General features: G+C 30.9%; 2 protein-coding genes across 2 annotated transcripts; both read left to right on the forward strand.

The window, feature by feature from the left end:
• The first annotated feature begins 2108 nt into the window (after positions 1-2108).
• On the forward strand, positions 2109-4814 carry LOC105629323 (Fe(3+) dicitrate transport system permease). The gene is made up of 3 exons (XM_012210893.4): positions 2109-2538; positions 3236-3566; positions 4430-4814. The coding sequence occupies exons 1-3, from the start codon at positions 2388-2390 to the stop codon at positions 4638-4640; spliced, it is 693 nt and encodes a 230-aa protein (XP_012066283.1). The 5' UTR covers positions 2109-2387; the 3' UTR covers positions 4641-4814.
• A 993-nt stretch (positions 4815-5807) lies between these two features.
• On the forward strand, positions 5808-9454 carry EMB1379 (embryo defective 1379). The gene is made up of 6 exons (XM_012210892.4): positions 5808-6118; positions 6224-6420; positions 7097-7177; positions 8066-8305; positions 8727-8804; positions 8902-9454. The coding sequence occupies exons 1-6, from the start codon at positions 6004-6006 to the stop codon at positions 9145-9147; spliced, it is 957 nt and encodes a 318-aa protein (XP_012066282.1). The 5' UTR covers positions 5808-6003; the 3' UTR covers positions 9148-9454.
• Positions 9455-12812: the final 3358 nt, after the last annotated feature.

The raw sequence follows: 12812 nt of genomic DNA on the forward strand, positions 1-12812 counted from the left end.
ATCTAAAGTTTATTTAGAAAATGGTTAATTATAAATTTAGTGTCTGAATTTTGCAAAAAAATTATATTTTAGTGTCTCAATTGGGCAGTATGGCAAATCTAATAAATATAAAAACTACAAAAAAACTAGGAAGTAAAATTAAAAGCGGAATGTTTTAGAACAAAACACAAGAAATAAATAAAAAAAGAAAAAGAAAAATCTAAGTGCTTCGCATCTAAAGTTTATTTAGAAAATGGTTAATTATAAATTTGATGTCCGAACTTCTCAAAAAAATTATATTTTAATATCTCAATAAAAAAACATTTGTAATTAAATATTTCAGCCTATTAAATTTTTCTATCTAGTGTCGCTTGATTGCGTGACACACCAGAAATACTACTAGGACGACAGGTATTGTGCTGATTTGGATTTTTTTACTAATGTGGAAAATTATACTGAGTTGTCCACTAATGATTAAGTATTCTGAATGAATATAAAAACTGAAGTTATTAAAATAACCTTAAAATGTTTATGCCTTTTATTGTTAATAGAGCATCGAGTTGAGATATTTAGAAATTGTAGTTTACAAAAATTGAAAAAGGAAATAGAGAAAACAGATTGAGACTTGAAAAATTAGGGTTCTTCATTGTACAATCAATCCTAACCACATAAAACTTCATAACCAAACAAAGAAACGAAGGCATCAACATAGACCCAATGAAAGAACATCACCAATCCACATAGCACCAAAGACGCAAATCTCACGAGCGAGATTTGAGTCAACGGCTTCTGTGTTGGCCCCTTCATCGCATTCACCCTCTTTCACTGTGCTTCGTTTTCGCTCCTACAGCAACCACCGTTTCCAACACCTTCATTGTCCCATCTCTTGCCTTACCTCCCTTTATTGCCATTACAAACATACTTTCTGAACTTTTTTTTACTGTGAGTCTAATTCTTTATGTTTAGTAGCTCCAATTGTAATCCAAGTGACTGGCCCATTATTAAATTTGAAGTCGAATCAGTCTGTTGCTTTATAAGCCCCTTCCTTACTCTTCTTTGTTGCCGATTGAGCATGTCTTTAGTATTTTTTTTTAGTTTCATGTCCAAAAGATGAAATTTTTTGGTGCTCTTCTCTTTTGTTTTGTTTGTTTCGTAGGAAATTTTTTGATAATACTAGAGAGAGAAAGGAGCTTTGTTTGTTTCGCAGGAAATGCTTTGATAATACTAGAGAGAGAAAGGAGAGGATGAGAGTGAATAAAAAATTGCAAAGCCATTTGATATACCGTAACCTTTGTAATGGTCTTTCTATTCATTCAGAATACCCAATCATCGGCGGACAACTCAACATAATTTTCCATATCATGAAAAAAAATCCAACTCAGCATAACGCCTGTCGTCCTAGTCATATTTTCGGTGTACCACATAATCAGGCAATATTAGATTGAAAAATTTTAATGGATTGTAACACTTAATAACAAACGTTTTCCGTTGAGATATCAAAATAGAACTTTTAAGAAGTTCAAACACCAAGTTTATAATCAACCCTTTAAAAAAAATAGAAAAAATGCAAAAAAAGTAAAAAAAAAAAAAAACAATACTCTATTATTTATTTTATTATGCTAAGTTATAAAAATTCTAACTTATAAATTTTAGGGGTGATTACTATATAGTCCTTGCATTTTGCTCAAATATATTAGTAAGGATCTCAATTTTTAAAGTTATACTATTTAGTTTGCACATAATAAATCATAAATCAGTTATACTGTAACTGTAATGTTTAACTGTTCAGTTTTTTCATTAAGTGTCCATGACCTATCAAAAATATTTTAATTACTATATAATTCTTATAGTTTGATAACATAAGTAAATATATCAATTTTTATAATTTTACATTATTTATACCTTACATTGTAATTTTCATCAAGGTGAAATTCACAACCACTCAACGAAAACTAGCCATTAGATTTAATAGTAAAAAAAATTATAATATATGGACTAAATAGTATAATTTTGAATGCTGAGATCTTTACCAGCATATTTGATAAAAACACAAGGATTATATAATAATTACCCCTAAACTTTTTCACCCTATTCCATGAAATTGACTGCCATTCGCATACAGGCCTTCATCCATCCGTATACTATCAGTAAAATCCTCTTCTACTTCTTCTGTTAAAAAGCATCAGTCCCAACTCGTTTTGGATCTGACAAAAACCTTTCTTATTTCCCACACCAAACCTTTGAAGCAATTCAAATATGGCAATTTCTCCACTCAAAACTCATACCAGATTACCATAACTGTGTAATTTAATCTCTGAACAATCCATCTAAGTTTCCTTTTTCTTTTTGATTTCTCATTGTTCTTTGGATGTTATATATTTGATTTAAATATAGATAGATTTGTATAAATGGAGAAGAGTTTCAGTGCCGAAGATCTGTCTACTATTGGAGGAATAGCTACCGTTTCGCTTCTTCATTCATTCATTCCTACGCATTGGCTTCCTTTCTCCATTGTTGGCCGTGCACAGAAATGGACTCTCTCAAGAACCCTCCTTGTCAGTATGTGCTCACCTTCTCTCTTTATTTCTGTGCGTGGCAATTTAGATCTGGCCCTAAATGGCAAAAATATTTACTGGGTTTCATAGAGTTTTGAAGTTTGGTGTAATTTGAACCTGAATAAATTGCAATTATTTGTGGGGAATTTGTTTCGGGGCTATAAGATTAGAGAAACTTGATTCAATGAGGTGGAATTTTCTGCTATGCTTGGTTTAGGAAAGCGCTTCCTTATTTAGTTCCAGTTTTATGATTTGCATATTTTAGCTTTGTTCCAGTCTGGCATGGCAGTTCATTGATGAGCATGACTCTATATGTATGTTGCTGAATGGTATGCATTTAGTATATGTATGGAATATTAAAGTTAATCTGTTTCTGTTGGATTTTGTGTGGGATGTTTTATTCTGTTTTAAGCTGATTGATTGTGTTGATACCCAAATGCTCTTTGATTTTAGTTCATTGGTTTCGAATTGGATTAATGCTAATCTGGGTAATCTGATCTAATGCTGTGACTTCAACATGCTGTTGTTAATTGATTAAGTTCATCAAATATTTGGCACATTATTGGGCCAGGCTATTGTTTGTGAATTGGTTCACTGGGGAGACTGGAATAGGAAGCTGAATTTTGCATTGTAATCTCAAAGTTTTGTGGATATAGAGCAAAAATATATTCTTCAATAACTTTTTTCTTCTCTTTATACAGCGGCTTTTGGGGCAGTTCTGCATGTGATATCCACTTCACTTCTTGGGATAACAGCAATCACCATGGCAAACACTATTGCTGGAGAAGAAACAGTGCACAAGCTTGCATCACTTCTTCTCATAATTCTCGGTGGTAGTTATGTATTACTTTTTCTTTCTGGGAAGGGTGGTGGACACAGTCATTCGCACAACCAACCCATGGAAAAAATGGCTGTTGCAGGGCTTGTCCTTGTACCTGCATTATCCCCTTGTGCAACCACACTTCCTGTTTTCCTTGCTGTTGGGAATTCATCCTCCATGATGGTGCTTGCTATCATAGTGCTGCTATTCAGGTATTAATAAAGCCATAATTCAGAATTTTGGTAGTTATTACCTATTCAATCATCCTTGTCTTTTGGAGATTACACTTTGAAGTAAAGCCATTCTGCATTTAATTTTTGATGTTGCCTAAAAGCTGCCCCTTGGCTGACCAGTGAATATATTTTGAGCCAAATTTCTGTCTCTGAGTTTGTAGATTTTTCAGTCTGTATAATTAATCACTGCTGGATGTACCATGACACTCTTTTTTTTACTTACATTTTCTTGGTTGGAAGGCAACATTACATTAAAATTAGCCCAGCCTATATTGAAACCACATCCAAGTGGCTTGTCAAGATGATGCATCTCTTCTAAAAGCAGACTTGGCATTGTAAAGTAATCTAGTTAACTCCACTTTTGATTTGCTACTTTTCCCCTTTTTTATTTATTTATTTAAATTAATTTGGCTATGATTGAGATTGGAATTTGAATTTGAAACCTCATAGCTCTGGAGATGACAAACCAAATATTCGTTGGTACTATTTAGCTCTTTTCTGATCGTAAGAAAAAGCAAAAAATTCAACTGAGCAAATTTAAGAATGACATCCTAGCTAGTGGCTTCCTCAAGATCGGATCTGTTCAAAACTGACTAGATTATTCTATATTTGGTCTAGTTAGTGGTTTTTTCTTCTCGTCAATTAGAAGAACTTGCCAAACTTGAATGTTAGCTTGGCTGGATATTCCAGTCGACTAAGCAACCTTGTTGACTTGATTGTTTCTACCATCACTCAAAACATGCACGAAACTTGTTGCATAATGAAAAGGGTATGCAATTGAAAAATCATTTTCCACCATTGTGTATGTGTATTGTTTTGACACGTTTTTATTTGTTTGGCAGCACTATCACAGTGATGACATTACTCGTGGCTCTATCATTTTATGGTGCTAGTCAGCTGAAGTTTCACTGGGTGGAGAGGTATGACAAACTTCTCGTGGGTTCAGTTTTATGTTTGGTAGGAATCCTCACTTTGATTTTTCATGATCACGATCACGGTGGAGATGAAGCTTTAACTGGAGATCATTTGCATAGAAAAATCATTGTTCTTTGAAAGTGCTCACACTATCTTGCAGTTTGTATTTTGGTATATCTTAGTGTTTATAGGTTACCCACTTCTGGCTCAAGAAGGCTGTGGCTGTGACCGTTAATTGTGCCTAAATGAGTATTGATGTTGTTTTGTTAATGTACATTCTGATTCTGATCCAAATAGTGCTTGTGTTGGTGAGTGTCGGCTCCTTAATACATATATCGTTATCATAGTTGATATATAGCTAGGAATAAATCTCAATTTGCCCCCTAATACGTAAAGAATAAAAAGCTCTTCAACTTTTTGTACAATTTACTCAAAAATTAACTTTCTATATAATTTTCGGATAGAAAATTGGGCATTGTTCTTTTGGTGCAAGTTCAGGAGTAAATTGTACAAAAAATTGATATTTGAGTAAAATCAATTTGAGTAAAATGTATATTGCTCTCAACATCACGAGGCAAATTGAGCCTTATTCCTTATAGCTGTATGCCTAAACCTATGCGTTGCCAGTTTGAGACTATTATTTTCAATAATAACACTGCCATTTCCCTAAAAAATGAATCAATAAATAAGCTTTGAAAATTAATTTTTTTGATAAATTTATGATTAAATAATTACTAATTGTAACTTGTGGGTTATGACTTAGCTAACAACGAAGGCTGGACATGTGATTTGAGTTGTTGGGTTCGATTTCCTACTAAATGCACCTGTAGGAAAGGGCGGAGAGTTTTAATTGTGACTAAACCTCGAGTCGGATTATACGGTTCTTGATAATAAGATTCGGATATTGGTGATTTATAAAAAAATTATTGATTGTAAGTAAAATGATAAATAAAAAACATAATTTATTTTCTGACTGGAACCACTTTAATTTTAAAAAAAAGTATTTGATTATCTTTTAATTAATTCTCAATTAATTGAGATAAAATTTAATAAATATAAATAAGAGTAAAGTTAGAATAAAATAACTAAAATTTGTCATTTATAAATGAATCATTGAAAAAAATAAAGAATTATCAAATTTAAGGAAGGCGAAAAAAAAAATTGTTATATAAATAGTATACTTCCGGCTAGGATACAAACAGAATTCGGTTTTAGATGCACTTATAAAAACCGGAAAACGCTTTTGACCGATTGCATACTGCAAATTCAGCCTGATATATCATCTTGATTAGACGGTTACGATTAAATATGAAGTTTGATCAAACGGCAATGATTTTAAGGCAAATGGAGAGCTACAATATTGGGAGGGAGCTAGCCCTTTAAAAATCAGAAAAGAAAAAGAAAAGGAAATGTTTGTCCGACCGTCGAATGGCTTTAGAAACTGATTCTCGATAAAATCTTAGGGTTTCAAAATTAAAAAAAAAAAAAAAAAAAAACGAAAATGGCGGTGCTGAACTGGAAGCACCACACTCTCATCCAAGTGTTGATGACGCGCGGCCCACTTAAGGAGAACGAATTCCAGAAGATTTTCACCGGCGTCACCGGAAAACACCCACGTAATAATTTGTCTTTCCCTTTTCTTTAATTTAATTGCACTTTAGTCTATTCGGTCTGTTTTGGTCACTGATAATCCAGGCTTATAAGCATTGTTGAATTTTCAGGCTCTTGTGAGCGCGATTTCAATGATTTCCTTCTAAAGATTAACAAGGAACTTTCCTATGTTCAAATGGAGCTTAGGCTTTGCAGAAACCAAAATGATGGTGAAGTTTGTTATGGGCTTGTTAACAATGTTTCTGATGAACAATCTAAGCTTGGAACTAAATATTCTGTTCCCCAAATTGCTCTATATAAGGGCGTTGTAAGTCTTGCTATAAACTTAATTACATTTACCTTTTTATGCAAATGATATATGTTTTCTTCTTTTTTTTTTTTCCCCTTATTTCTCTTCTCCTTTTATTACTTAATTTCCTTTCCAAATTCGAGGTTTAGTTTATTCATTATGAAATAAACTTGAATGCAAATATGTTTCTCACAAGGCTTTGGGCTAAGTTTATAATGTTTAGAAGTAAACACTGGAAGTATCAGTTTCTTTGAAATATAGATAGCATGCGTTTCTATTTATCTATGGCCGAGAATGATATCTTTATAAGAGATCAACTCTGTCGAATACACCTTCGACAATTGAGGGAGCACCTTCATGTCTTTTCATGTTTCTAGCTTGGCATTAACAATATTTTTCTAGCAATGAAGAGAATATACACTTCTGGTTATACCTTTTGTATTATGAGTACACAGCGTGAGAGATATTTGCCATGTTATTTGAAATGGGCTTTTATTACTACGCTAGTTTAGTTAAAATCACTTCTTGTTGTGTTGTGTGCATCTTTCACGATTCTTTGATTTCTTGGGAGGAAAAAGAAGTTGTTGATTTTTCCTGCTTTTTGTGCACATTTATGTTCTTATGTCAATTATTATGGTGTATAGTTTATGTTGTTTATATAGTCCTTTTTGTTTCTGCTCTGTTTATGTGCCAGATAGAAGCAATAGTGCAGGATGCCACAGCCCAAGGTAGCATATCCACAATTGATGCTCTCAACATACGGCTGGAGAGTCAGGTGTGAAAGTTTTTTTCCCTGAGCTTCAGTAATTATTGATCTAATCCAGCAACTGGTGATAAATAATAATACTTAATATTGTTGTTTACATTGTATTTCAGCTAATACAATCCAGGACATTTTGTATTTGCAGAAAAAAATTTTGTACTCTAATTGCCTTGTTTAAGTGGTATAGAGAAAAATCCAAGTGATATATAATTAGGAATCACAAGTGTCTTCTATGATTAGAGTTCATTAATAATTTGTTTCCATAAAAAAATGCTTTTGTTCATTACCCTAATATATGGTTTTGAAACAACAGGATAAATGAAAATTCTTTCAGAAGTTTGAATCTAAGGAAGAAGAAGTCTTTGTTTGGAACAATTCATTTAGGCAAATCCTATTTTCTGATTTCTAACAATGGAATTATTTTTACCTTTTCTGTAATATGCATTGCAACTAGTTACTATTATGCATATAGAGCACACAACTGATATTCTTAAGTTCAACAAATTATAATTTTCACTCCTCTAGATTGAAAGCCCTTTTTTTCTATGTTTTCAAAAAATTAATGCTTTATCTCTTGCAAGTCACTTGTGCTTTGTGATTCTTGGAGTTATACTTTACTTTTTCCTAGAAAAGAGCATTCATTGAAAATTATATCATTGTGGTTTGTTACAAATTAGAACATGCTCCTTTGATTGATAGTAAAATTGCCAATAGTATTTTAATGACAAAGGATTGCGGAATTTATGTACTTGCAGATTAAGCTATTTTTATAGGCGGACAAGTTTATGCTGGTTATATAAAATTTATTTTCATAGGACCAGAAACTTCATCGAACTTTTTTCTTCATTTTCTTGTATGCAGAGATGTTCATATGTATATATTACTTTGGTCTATTTTCAGGTTCATGGTGGGACAGGATCACAATCACAAGGTGGTTTATCTCAAGTGCCTCCTGCGTTAAGGAATTTTTCTATGTCACAGAAAGAAAAAACTCTTGATGAACTTGTGCGCGATAAGTGGCTTTGTCACACCCCAGATGGTCACATTGGACTAGGTGTCAGATCCTACCTTGATTTACGAAGTTTATTTCATAATTCTGGCATTCCATCATGTGAAGTATGCAATGAGGCTGCAATAAAGGTTTTGTTGCTTTGCTACTCAAATGCCTCTATTTTTGTCGTTGCCTAAAATTTCAAAGAAATTGTAGCTTGTAGTTGATTACTACTTATTCGACCCGGTTGAACTACATGAATTAGCCCATCATTATGTACAGCTCCTACTGCTTGTTGAGAAATCACAATTATTTGCAAGATGAGGTTGCCACTAGGAGGATTAAGTACATCAACATTCATGCAGCATCAAAGCCGAATATGTGTGCAGACTCATGTAATTTTAGAAGTTAAATATCCTTGTACTCTCACCAGTTACCTTAAGATAAAATTAATTCTATGCTTATTAAATAACCCATGACTGCCACAGCAACCGATAACAATTAGGGCCAACTGATGAATCCTTGTATTCCTATCAAATCCATTGATTCTGTTCTGACTACTTCTGGCAGGCAAAAGTTTGCCAAAATGAAGGTTGTGCGCTTCGAATTCATCATTACTGCCTGAAGAAAAAACTTTCCCAAAGAAGGGTATCAATTTGAATCTTCTGATGAATTTATTTTCTCAGAAATCAAGCATGAAGTATTTTTCTCATGTAAATGACTGGCAAAATGTTTGGCATTGCAGGGTAAAATAGTTTGTCCAACTTGTGGCATTCAATGGGATTGTGAAGTTCCCGAATGTGAAGCTGTAGAAGGAGAGGATGAGCCAAATGAACAAATTGAGAGCCACCCATCTGCAGGATCCAAAAGAAAGAGACATAAAGCAAACAGAAATACTGATGCAGATACTGTTGGATGCACCTCATCTCAAGCATCACAATCTGTATCTGATTTGAGAAGAGTTACTCGGTCATCTGCTCGAACAAGGTAAAAGCAACTCATTAGTGGTGGAAATTCTTGTATCTTTTGCTCCAAACTTGTTTGGATAGATTTAGCTAAGGGAAAAGCAGCTCTTATTAGGAATATTCTTGTATATGTTTGCCCCAAACTTGCTTGGATAGATTTGACTAACAATGGCGGTTAGGTTCTAGTATACACAAGATTGCTATTAACTTCGGATGCAAGGTAACCAATGACCATTAACCAGCAGAATCGCCATTATATATTAGATTAATGAGTAGATTCATAATTGTTGCATATTTTTTTTGTGTAATTTTTATTGTTTGGTCTAGAGATTATATGCTGGTTGAATTTCTCTGTTCAATTTTCAAGTTCAGATTATCATTTCTTCTAATCAAGAAGCCAAATGGCTAAAGAGTGAACATGGTGCCATTTTTAGAAGATTTATATTGTGTTTTTATGAATTCATTGGATTATTTAGTTTAAATGTTTGATGTGAATAATTTGCTGACACATTTGTTATATTTACATCTGCATAATTATAATTTCATGTGTATAATTATTATTAATTGGTTTTTTTTTTTTTTTGAATAACAAGATAAAATAAAAACGATTAGCCAACTTTTAGATTTTAGATCAATCAAAATAAAGTGTGGATACACTTTTTCTTATATATTTTGGCAACACCAAGTGGAGATCATCAACATCCCATGTGTAAAGACACTCATAGATTCCTTATGTGATGCTACTTTTTTTGCTATCAAAATGAGGCCAAAATCTTTCTTGCATAGCAGGCAGCTTTGTCATTGTCAAAAGATGATGGATTGAAGATCATAACCTGAATTATGATTTGAATGTTATTGTTATTACAATTATTGCTGGCTTGTCCTTTCACCCACGCATCTCTCTCTTTTCTCTTAAAAATAAAAAAATATTCACATCCTCGCTATTTTATGCGACTCATCTTAGAAATAGATTAGGGATATGATAGATAAAATTAGTTATTTTAGTAACTATTAGCTGTTTTATTTAGCACTTTATTAAACGTTAAAGGGAATCATAATTTGCTTTATCAAACTCTAAACATTAATAAAGTTACGCAATCGAACACTATAAATAATAGAAAAGCTGCTGCAGAGTAGGCCCTAGATAATAATGAGTTAAAAGTTTAGAACTACTGTAATAAATTAAATCTCTATCTCTATTAATTGTATTTAAACGCTTTAATGATAGTGTTTCGCAAAAATTAATTAAATTGTTTTGGCAATCGTATCAATTTTTAAATTCAACTAATTAAATAACTAATGTAATTTTTTTATTATTTTAAATTAAACAGCTATTTTTATCGAAACTTCATAAACAACTACAGTTAAGCTAATAGTTAATAACAGCTAACCACTATTAAAACAATTAATATTGTCGAATATATTCTACGTGTTTATTACTAAAAAAAAATAATTATAAGCTTGACAGCTCATATTGCAGTATTGTTGTGCATCTTCATTAGGGGTGAAGCAAGGATGTAAAACTAAGAAGGGAAAACTATTAATAATAAATATCAAAGGATGAAATTAGTTGATTGATCTCTGTATTAAATGAAAAGTGTTAAAATTAAAAAAAATGACAAATTCTAGTGTTTTTGTGCTTATTTAACACTAATAATTGACTGTTTTCATACAAAATGCCCTTGGTTTGTACATCTCTTGACTACAATTAGAAAAAAAGCAAAATGCTAAGATTTTTACTTTATTTTAATGTTAAAACATTGATATTAAAGAAATAACCAACAAAATTAATTTAATCATTTAAAAATTCAATTAGAAATAGAAGTCTTGGACTTAGAAATATACATATACCTTTATTTATATATTCTACATTTAAATTTCAATGCACAAAAAAAATAATATAATGACTTGATTACAAAATCTATGATTTCAAGATTGAATTATTTAATTTTGACATTCTAGCTCACTAACCTTGAAGTAGACATCTATTTAAGAGTAATAACTATTTTCAAGAATTAAAATAATTACTTATATGCAACAGACAAAACATAAGTGAAGTGGATATAATAATTTTATGTATTGGAGAAATGTAATTATTTAAACATTAAAAAGGGTAGGTGGGTCTTTATTGTTCTATAAATATTTGCTATAAATATTCTAGGGAGTGAGTTTTGTACATGGATTTAATTGTGGTCAAATAGAAAACCTCTAAGTCATTGATTTTTTTTTTTTTTCAAAAATTTGAAAAGCAAAGTCTTGGAATAAGGAATAGACCCCACTTCTTCTTTAACAGACTCAACAAAAAAACCATACTACGGGTTTATTCGGCAAAATTAGTTGTTTTAACAGCTGTTTTAGTAACATTTAGTTGTTAACTGTTCGAGTAACTTTTCATAAAACACTTATATGGATTAACTTGCATAAAACGCTACCTTAACATCTAAAAATTAGTCAAAACGCTATGATACCCAACACTATAAAAAATAACATTTAATATTTTATCTGGTCAAAATGCTAAAAGATTATTTAAAAAGCCGTTCCCCAACATTAACTTACATATCTTTTCTTCTTATTTCTTTCTTTTTACCCATTTTCATTTTGAATCAAACTTATACAAATTGACATTAAATTTGCTCATAATATTATTTTTAAACCCAAATTCCTTTTCGTGGACTTAGTACATTCAATAATATTATTTCTAATAAATCAAGCTCTAATTTTTAAAATTATTTTGATATTCTCCTCATTTTATTTTAGAGCAAGTCTAAAATGGATTTGAATATAGGACAAGAACAATTATGATTTATAAATAGAAAAAGAATGTATAAAACAAAAATAATATACAAGGAATAAATAAAAGTGTCCAAAATTTTATTGTCTTAATTTAAAAAAGAAAAAGAGAGAATCCAAAAGTAGGTTAAAGAGATAGATAAAGCTTTGTCCAAAAGGTAGCCTCTTAAACCACAAATTAAAAAAAAAAAGAAAAAAAAAAAGAAAAAAGAAAAAGGAGATGCTTTCCACATTTTTCTCTATTCATTGTGTTTGTTTACTCATTACTTTGTTGCCTTTTAGCTAAATCCACTTAATGCTTACTTTTCAAGAATTTTATCATATCATTACAATTATATTTTTTTTGAAAACTTTATCTAGCAAAAAAAAAAAATTTATACTAGTCCAACTAAAATCTTTTTTCAAAGAAAAACCTTATTAAAGTTATAATAAATAATAAAAAAAGAAAATTAATGTTCATATAGTTTCACCTTAATCATATATAGATAATGTGTAAAGATATATTCATTTATTTAGTTTTTTATATTTAATATTACATTACCGAAATTTCATTCCCAGAAAAATTATTGTGATGTCTTTAATATTTGATCCCTTTAAATTACTTAATCCATCGTTTCCAAAAATATTATTTCACCGTTAAATATTATATAATGTTTAGCTTTAAATATTATATAATGTTTAGCCTATTTAATATATTATTATTATTATTTAATCCCTTATATTTATTAGTGAATTATTATTTAGTTTCTCACTTAACAATGAAAATATAAAAGAGCTAAATAGTTTAAAACCTCAGAAATTTGTAGTAATTGTTTCAAACAGTAGGGATGAAGTAATAACTTTAGTTAAATCTCAGGGCCTAGAGAGTAATTTACCCTTTCATTAATATAATAATAATATA

The sequence above is a fragment of the Jatropha curcas genome, chromosome 1 (genome assembly GCF_041381405.1).
Source record: "Jatropha curcas cultivar XTBG-Jc1 chromosome 1, XTBG_Jcur_1.0, whole genome shotgun sequence".
In the NCBI taxonomy this organism is placed as follows: Eukaryota; Viridiplantae; Streptophyta; class Magnoliopsida; order Malpighiales; family Euphorbiaceae; genus Jatropha; species Jatropha curcas.

Bases quoted from the DNA above. Each gene is read 5' to 3' on its own strand.
- EMB1379 (XM_012210892.4), top strand. From the start codon at position 6,004: ATGGCGGTGCTGAACTGGAAGCACCACACTCTCATCCAAGTGTTGATG. The intron at 6,119-6,223 runs GTAATAATTTGT...TTGAATTTTCAG, and splicing joins CGTCACCGGAAAACACCCAC to GCTCTTGTGAGCGCGATTTC. The intron at 8,306-8,726 runs GTTTTGTTGCTT...TACTTCTGGCAG, and splicing joins GCAATGAGGCTGCAATAAAG to GCAAAAGTTTGCCAAAATGA.
- LOC105629323 (XM_012210893.4), top strand. From the start codon at position 2,388: ATGGAGAAGAGTTTCAGTGCCGAAGATCTGTCTACTATTGGAGGAATA. The intron at 2,539-3,235 runs GTATGTGCTCAC...CTCTTTATACAG, and splicing joins CTCAAGAACCCTCCTTGTCA to CGGCTTTTGGGGCAGTTCTG. The intron at 3,567-4,429 runs GTATTAATAAAG...TTTGTTTGGCAG, and splicing joins ATCATAGTGCTGCTATTCAG to CACTATCACAGTGATGACAT.